The 8869-nt window shown below is 34.6% G+C and overlaps 2 protein-coding genes across 2 annotated transcripts in view; one reads left to right on the forward strand and one right to left on the reverse strand.

Annotated features, from left to right (window-relative positions):
• The first annotated feature begins 2351 nt into the window (after positions 1 to 2351).
• Positions 2352 to 6381, forward strand: LOC110018185 (probable serine/threonine-protein kinase PBL11). Its single transcript, XM_020715416.1, has 6 exons — positions 2352 to 2760; positions 2852 to 3177; positions 3854 to 3989; positions 4092 to 4234; positions 4329 to 4452; positions 5767 to 6381. Exons 1-6 carry the CDS (start codon positions 2697 to 2699, stop codon positions 6234 to 6236), a joined length of 1263 nt encoding a protein of 420 aa, XP_020571075.1. The 5' UTR covers positions 2352 to 2696; the 3' UTR covers positions 6237 to 6381.
• A 595-nt stretch (positions 6382 to 6976) lies between these two features.
• Positions 6977 to 8869, reverse strand: part of LOC110018184 (probable serine/threonine-protein kinase PBL19) — an 8410-nt gene continuing 6517 nt past the window's right edge. Inside the window, exon 4 of the mRNA XM_020715415.1 lies at positions 6977 to 7690. Coding sequence (XP_020571074.1) covers positions 7127 to 7690 — 564 coding nt within the window. The 3' untranslated portion in view covers positions 6977 to 7126. The remainder of the gene's footprint in view (positions 7691 to 8869) is intronic.

The raw sequence follows: 8869 nt of genomic DNA on the forward strand, positions 1-8869 counted from the left end.
ATATATATATATATAATTGGGAAGGCTTTGGAGGATAATTTGCATGTGTTTTCCTTGAATTTATATATTTAGGGTAAGATTATTATATGTATTGGGCAAATTTTAGATATCTTTTGATGGTTAATTTCCGATTATATGTAAATATGTTAATATTTAATATTAACTTTTTTTTTTTTTTTTTTTTTGGAAAAGGAGAGGGTTACACCCAGCTTTAGTGAGAAGAAAAATAGTGAGTTAAAATGAGTAAACTAAGATTACAGTTCAGTTAAAAGAAAAATAAGAAAACACTAAAAACACCATAATCAAACAAAAAAAAAAAAAGCAAAACCAACAATAATAATAAACAACACCAAGTGTACCATGCCAGCATCAACAACACCATCAACTTCAACAACAAATACCAACAACATCTACATCAACCTCAAAGCCCGTAGATCTTAAAGCCAATGACAAAATTGTAGTTAATTCACAAAACAACAACTGAAAGCAGCCACAATTCTATAAAATGAAAAACAACAACAAAAACTTAATAACTGTAATAATAAATGAGAATTTTACCAATATCATTAATAAAAGTAACATGAGCATTAACAAAAAAGATCCACATTCCAACAATTATCAATTAGGACATCACTAATTTTAGTCATATAAGGAAGATAAACCAATTGAAGGTAATATCACTAAAGTTTTCTTTTCAAGATAACCCATTAACCAATGGTCATAAAAGAAAAAAAAGCAACTAGCAATAACTTGAAAATTTAAAAAATATCTAATTCTTTTAGTCACATTTGTAAAATCTTTCCAAAAAGGAGAAATTTTTGAGCGAGAAATCTTCCATATATAACCATAATGATTAAAACACTAATCTGGTAAGATAGAATTAAAATTATAAAATTCCCATATGATTTTGGTCTAACAAATAGTATTAATAGTATAAATAGAAGGAAGACCAAACCCTCCACAATGTTTAGGCAAATTAAATTTATCCCAAACAATAATGTGAAGTTTTCTACTTTCTTCGGCACTTTGAAGAAAATTAGATATCAAAGAAGAAATCTTCTTTCTTAAACCTTTAAGTAAAATAGTAGAACATAAACAATAGTATAAATAACTCCATATTGAAAATTTAATAAGCTAGAGCATACTCGTAGAACATAGGAGTTTTTTCTTCCATCCAATCAACCACATTTTAATTTTATCAATAAATAAGTAACAATTATGAATGAGAAGTTTAAAAGGTTTAATATAAATACCAAGATAATTCCATGGTAGAGGTCTTATAGCCATACCACATAGGATAGAAATATTATGCTGAGTAGAGCATCCACCAATTTAGAGAAAGTAATATTAGATTTAGAAGCATTTATTTTAAGATTGGTAGCTTCACTAAAATATTCAAAAATTTGAGAAATAAGCTTAAGAAAAGGAACACCACCATTGCCAAAAATCATAATATTATCAATATAAAGTAAATGAGAAATTGCATTAATATTATTATTCAAGTGACTGAAACACAAAGCAGATGGAACTATCTCAAACATACGCTAAATTTAATTCAACATTGATTGAAATCAAATTTGAATTAGGTTTTAATTTAAGTCGGAACCTTGGTTGAAATGAGGCTTGAATTAGGTTTCAATCAGGTTTTCAACTTGTTCAAATTCGAACTAAGTAGAATCACGAGTCCAATAAACAATCCATAAATATAAGTAATTATCACTCATAATCTACACACCTTTATAAAACTTATGTCATGATTAAGAAAATCAACACAAACTATATGCCCCAAAAAAAATCTTTCAAGTAGAAAATACATTCAATGCCTATGAAAAAATTCAAATAAATTTTTTTATAGCTTCATTTTTCTGAAAGTTTTAACAATGTCATAAATCTAATATAATTACCAACTACCCCCACTCTCAAAGTCACCAAAAGCTCTCCTTTTTGTCTTTTCTTCTGACCGCACGGAAAGCTCCCGTGGGCGGCGCCCGCACGGCGCACGGCCTCGCCCCTCTTTCCCATTGATCGATCCATGCATAACCCAGCAACCACGCCACCCTGACGTCTCCAAAACGAACCGAACGTTCCGGTTCAAACCCGGTCGACCTAACCCCCACGGTCGAATCCGCTGAAAACGTAAACAGAAGACACCACACTAATTCCAGCCACGTGGGCGACGCTCGAGGGGTCCCACCAGTTGGTCCCCAGTTCACGGTTCAAAAGTGCGGTCCTTACACGTCTATCACGATCGGACGGTGGCGATTCAAGGAAGAAACGCCGCCAAGCCAAAAAAATACAAAAATTCTTAATAAAAAAATAAAAAATAAAAAATAAAAATCTCGAACGGGGTTTGGCCGTTGATGCGAGCGCCCGCCATTAATGCCCCATTTCATCGTCGTCTTGGAGCTGCAGAGTGGCGCTTTTTTCAACCCTAGGGGCGTGATTCGGGAAAGGAAGTCGCGGAGAGCGCAAGCAGAAAACCCTATTGATAGCGATCAGCGATTTGGTCTTTTGCTTCGACGGATTTGGAGCTGCGTTTATGTCTTAAATCTTAGACGATCTGTTGAGGTTTCAGTAGGGGCTCGATTCTCTGAAGATTTCGGCTCTTCACCTGCGCATTGGAGATCCTGTAATGTGCTGCTTTGGGGTTTAGTGGGGAGGTAGAAGGTGAGGAAGTTACTATTACTGGTTTTGAGATGGGAATCTGCTGGAGCCCTAATGGCAAGGCTGTGAATCCCGCATTCAGCGCTCCTTCCTCAGGTATTATTTTGTTTTCTATTATACTTATGAAGAGATTTTGTTTCAGGAAATTGGCTTGCTCTGATGCATGAGTGATTTATGGTATGCGCAGGAACAAATTCGAAGACTAGAAGCCATGATGTGAGTCGACTGAGTTGTGGAAGCAGTTATATCTCGTCTGCTTCGTTTTCTCTAACCTATCGTAGTGAGGGAGAGATCCTGCAGTCAGTAAATGTGAAGAGTTTCACCTTTAATGAGCTCAAATGCGCGACGAGAAATTTTCGGCCAGACAGTGTGTTGGGTGAGGGTGGGTTTGGTTCTGTTTTTAAGGGCTGGATCGATGAACAAACCCTTGCACCGGCAAAAGCAGGGACTGGTATGGTTATTGCTGTGAAGAGGCTCAACCAGGAAGGTTTTCAGGGGCACAGAGAATGGCTGGTAGGTAGTGTATGCTGCAATTATTTGATTTGCTTGAAATCATATGGCTGGTATTGGATTCAGGGGCTGTTTTGTGTCATATTTTAGGCATGATTTTAGCAAGATTTAACTGAAATCACCATCTACAAGATTTTTGGGGATTTAAGATCCAACTTGGATCGATTACCAGGATTTGCTGAATCCCAGCATTTACAGTTTGGGGGCAACTAATCTTAAATTTTGAAATAATAGCCAAACAGTTTATCAGAATTTAGCAAAGATTGAACTTTTGGGAGTTTTGCATTCATACCACTTAATTCCTGTGTATTTACATATCTGACACCTAAAATTCAGTTTTTACATATATGGCACCCTTAACTATGCATGAAAATATATATGGGTCAGTTTATCAGAATTTAGCAAGATTTAACTTTTGGGAAGCTTGCATACATACCACTTCATTCCTGTGTATTTACATATCTAACACCTAAACTTCTACTTTTACATATATGGCACCTTTGGTATGCATGAAACTGCCCCTTATTTGATCATTTATTCCAATATTCCAATCTTTAATTATTCCTTCTGATTTACCTTATCATTTATTCAAATATTCTAATCTTCTAATCTTCTACTATTCCTTTTGATTTGCCTGATCTTAAAATATATATTTATTATTATTATCTTAATTTTGCAGGCAGAAATTAATTATTTAGGCCAGCTTCATCACCCTAACCTTGTAAAGCTAATAGGGTTCTGTCTGGAGGATGACCATCGCCTTCTGGCCTATGAGTTTTTGCCAAGAGGGAGCCTTGAGAACCATCTGTTTAGACGTAAGCTCTACTGTTAATAAATAAGATAATATAATGGTTTTATGGAGCGCATATACATCATCCATAGTATGTGATTCCTAAATTACTTAAACATTGGAGCAGGAGGATCATGTTTTCAACCACTTTCCTGGAATCTTCGAATGAAGATCGCACTCGGGGCTGCCAGAGGATTGGCGTTTCTGCATGGCAGCGAAATCAGCGTCATTTATCGTGATTTTAAGACTTCAAATATACTCCTTGATACAGTATGTAGAGTTATCAGTTAAATTTCAACGTTTTTTTGTCTTTGTAGTGATGCTACAATTGTTGCTCATTTTCTCAAAATATGCTTACTTGTAGAACTACAATGCAAAGCTTTCTGACTTTGGGTTGGCGAAAAATGGACCTACTGGTGATAAGAGTCATGTCTCTACTAGAGTTATGGGAACATATGGATATGCAGCTCCTGAGTACCTTGCAACTGGTAAGTTCTTACATTGTCTTTTGTAGGGATGTGCAAACGGTTAATTTCGACGGATTTGTTTACAAAATAGTTTAAAGTGAATGAAATTAAAATCCAAAATCCAAAAATTAAAACGAATAAACTTTTACTAGAACTGATCCAAACCGAAATGAAGTGTAATTTGATTTCGTTGGTTCGGTTTGGAGCAAACCAAAATTTAGCATTTGGTTCTGCTTGAAACTAAAATAATTAAAACTTAGGCTTCTATTTCAAAATTATAATTTTATTTCTCTTTTTTTATCTCTTATACATATCTTTAAAAATTCAAACTAAATTAAAATAAATGTCATATGCATAATTTATTTTCATTTCAAATGTATTTAATTTTTTAATCCTAATATTATTCAATTTTTTAGTTTCCTTAGTTTAATGAATATGAAAATTAATCTGAAAGCCAAAAACCGAAAATCAAATATTCAAATTATTAAAACAAAAATGGAATCTTTATTTTAAAACCAAAATAATTGAGCCAAATGTGCTCGGCAGGTTCAGTTTTATGGTTTCATATGGTAGAAAATGTATGAGAATAAGATATTACTTTCATATGGTTCTCATCTACTTGTAGATCACTTTTAGCCATTAATGCAAATCCAATTGTGGGCAGGCCTTCCGCGTATATTTATTACAGGCATCTCTGTCATCTATGGCCTACTAAACCCCCCGTTATAGAAAGGTCAACCCTTTCTAGATGTAATGTATTTCAAGCTTGACTTCCATGACCAATTTTCTTTGCTGATCATCCATTGATTATTCTTGTAACAACTTGTGGCATTTAATCTTATCATGGTTGACAAGTATTCTAAGAAGATGCCTTCATCTGGGTCCTAGTTCATGATTACTTGCTGCTAATTGTCTATATGCAATAAATGCATCATCAATCGAAAATAGAAATATGACTGCATATATATATATATGTAAAAGATAGAAAAAAAACATAGAAAAAAAACAAGAAGATTTACATACATACCTCTCAATTCTTAGAAAGATTCGGTTATATAAATGTCAAAAGTTAATTTTAGGTGCAAGATATTTAAATAAATAGGAATTGGGTGGAATGAATGTAAATGCCCCGAAAAAATTTAGATTGATCAAAGATCTTTGTGCGGATCGAAATATATCATCTAGTATTGATGAGAATTGATGTATTCAGCTTTATAAAACTTGGGTCTAAAATAAGTAATGATTAGACTTTTTATACTAACGATGATGATGATGATGATGATGATGATGATGATGATGATGATGACCAAATGAACCTTTTTTATGCATTGTTAGGTCACTTGACAGCAAGGAGTGATGTATATAGCTTTGGCGTCGTCCTCTTAGAGATGTTATCGGGTAGGCGTGCGCTTGACAAGAACCGACCGTCAGGCGAGCACAATCTAGTCGAATGGGCGAAGCCCTATCTCACTAGCAAGCGCAAGATCTTCCGAGTCTTGGACAGCAAGCTTGAGGGACAGTACTCGCTTATCGGAGCTCAGAAAACTGCCTTGCTTGCTCTCCAGTGCCTGTCAGCTGAGGCGAGGCTTCGGCCTAGCATGGATGCAGTGGTAGCTGTGCTCGAGCAGGTTCAATCCACGAAGGATTTGGAGAAGAAAAACCAAGCGGAGAAGACTGTGCACACTCAAAGTTTTCGTCATGGAGCTCAGGCGCCTCGACGGAAAAGCATGGAAGGTGGGAGTTTGAAGACATATCCAAGACCCTCTGATTCCATTTGTGAAGTAGAAGCTCAGCCTATCGTTTGAGCTACATTTGTTGTCTATTAAGAGTTTTTTGCAGCATTGAGTGCAGGTTTTAACTACTGCCTCCATATTTGTTACATTTTTTGTATATTTTGTGATGCATCAATGTTATTGTCCAATCATCTCATCTTGCGGGCAGTTTTGAGAATCTTCAGCTTCTTTTGTTTTTGTGAATTTTAAATTCTTGGTGAATGTTATTTTATTCTTTAGTGAATTAGAAAGGTGTGTAAAATTGTTTCATGTTGAAAGAAAAATAACAACTGAATTGTTAGTATATTTTTAGAGATTCTTGTTCAATTTTCATAGTCCTTGGAACAATGGTTATCCATCCTCCAAGTTATTAAGCTCAATGATGCAAAACATAGTCTGAAAACAATAAATGATTCAGAGCAAGAGATTAATTTTGTTAATTTGAAACATTAATTAAACTATTTGACTTGCTTAAATAAGTTCATTCCTTTAATCTATCCAACATTCGTAGGGTTTAATGAATGACATGGATGTAACAAGCCATGATTTGATTGATCTTGTTGTTTAAAATGATTATATTTATTAGTATACCACTCAATTCCTATGTATTTATATATCTAACACCTAACCTTCAATTTTTACGTATATGCCACCTTATTTGTACATCTAATGGTGTATTTCATTTTTTTTTTAAAGTTAAAATAATAGTATGTTTTATGTTATATGAAAATTTTAAGTGGTGTGAAAGTGAAAAGTAAAATTTAGGTGTTACATATATAAATACATGGGAATTTGGAGTTATGTAAATACCCCAAAAAAAAGTGGAGAATACAAGCTTCCATAATATGTTAACTCATCCAACAATGTTTACAACACTTGCTCTCTCCTCCTTCATGGAAACAAAATAAGCTATTCTTACAAATCTATCCCCATGCTCTTGCCAGTTCCACTACAGATCCTGGACCTAAACCTTTCCAATCCAACTTCCCCATAGTTCTGTTCCTGAGACTACCGAAGTCCTTCAAATCAAAAACCTTGATGCGATTTATAATACTATCTTTAAGCCCAATCTTCCCTTCATCATCACCTTCTCCTACATCTGATGATGCTACACTTCTCATACATTCTTCATTTGGCATCTCAATGATCTCATCAAGCATCTCAACAACTTTACTCATCGAAGGACGGGCCTTCGGTCTCTTCCTCAAGCATCGATTTGCCAAAGCAATAATCTTCTGAACTGATTTTATTGAGTAGTTGCCCTTAAGTTTAGGATCAATTATAATGTGAAGTTTTTTGGGGTCAGTGGCATAGTGCTTCACCCAATCTAAGAGTTTCTGCTCATTCTTTGGAAGGTTTCTTTCAATAGACCTTCTTCCAGTAATGATCTCATACAGGACTACTCCATAGCTCCAAACATCACTCTTTGATGTTAGTTTCCCCATCTGGACATATTCAGGTGCTGCATATCCTACAGTGCCCACAACCTGTGGTGTAGATAGAAGCGTTGAGGATAAGTTGATCTGCAGAGTATAGTTTTCATAATGGAAAATGGCTCACAAAGTTCTTTTTTCCCCAACAATGTTCTCCCCCACACTCAAAGTGATCTCCGCACAATTCTTGCGTATTTAGATATCTCACACCTGAACTTTCATATTTAAACATATAACATTCAAATCTTTCATGTCACATCAAAAATAACACTATTATCACTTTTATAAGTGAAATACGCATTTTTCATGTATAAGTTTAAAGCACCAAAGTGCTATCCATGTAAATGCAAAAGTTTAGGTGTGAGGTATGAAAATACATTAGAATTGTGTCCTAAGTATGTAAATTTCCGAAAAGATTAACAGTAAATGGAGATGAGGAGATGTGTTCCAAGGACAAATGGTAACTGGGAGTAATGCTATTAAAGAAATTTGATAAATAATGCATGAAAGATCCATGGAAAATCTAGCTGACCAAGAAAAGGGTATGCAATGATCATACAACAACAACAACAACAACAAAGCCTTAATCCCACTACGTGAGGTCAGCTGCATGAATCCGTTTTCTCCATTGCGTCCTATTTAGTGTCATGTTTTCATTTAGTTCTAATAAATTAAGATCATTTTTTATACAATAATCATAATAAAATAAAATAAAATAAAATAAAATAAAAAACAGAACTTGCAGATTTCATAACATCTATGTTTTTTAGTAGATATACTTTAAGGATTCTTGTGCAGAGACCAGGTTTGTAGTCCTTCAGATGATGCAGTGGAGACATTGTTCGAAAATGGACTTTTTAGGCGAAAGAGAAGACAACTAAAGTTACGTTTACAAAAGATATTTAGATCAACAAAGATGCATAAAATATCACGTTATGTACCTAAATTAGCAAATAAATCCTCTTTGTTATACTTCTATTTTTGTTATGCCTCAGAAAAATGAAACTTAGTTATGAGACAAAAAAGAAATCATTTTTCTCGCAAGATGTTCCCTTGAGGAGTACACACGTTAATAGTGGGACAAGCGTAAGAGGCAGAATCATCTGAGGAAGGAATGAGCAACAAAAATGTATTTTTGAGATGATAAAATGACAATTAATGCTGAGACAAAAGGTGAACTTTTGTCTTGCGCATATGGGTGTAAACGAGCCGAACACGAGCGAGCCAAGCTCA

This window comes from Phalaenopsis equestris, unplaced genomic scaffold (assembly GCF_001263595.1).
Source record: "Phalaenopsis equestris unplaced genomic scaffold, ASM126359v1 Scaffold000006, whole genome shotgun sequence".
NCBI classification, from domain to species: Eukaryota; Viridiplantae; Streptophyta; class Magnoliopsida; order Asparagales; family Orchidaceae; genus Phalaenopsis; species Phalaenopsis equestris.

Bases quoted from the DNA above. Each gene is read 5' to 3' on its own strand.
- LOC110018185 (XM_020715416.1), top strand. From the start codon at position 2,697: ATGGGAATCTGCTGGAGCCCTAATGGCAAGGCTGTGAATCCCGCATTC. The intron at 2,761-2,851 runs GTATTATTTTGT...TGGTATGCGCAG, and splicing joins ATTCAGCGCTCCTTCCTCAG to GAACAAATTCGAAGACTAGA. The intron at 3,178-3,853 runs GTAGGTAGTGTA...TTAATTTTGCAG, and splicing joins AGGGGCACAGAGAATGGCTG to GCAGAAATTAATTATTTAGG.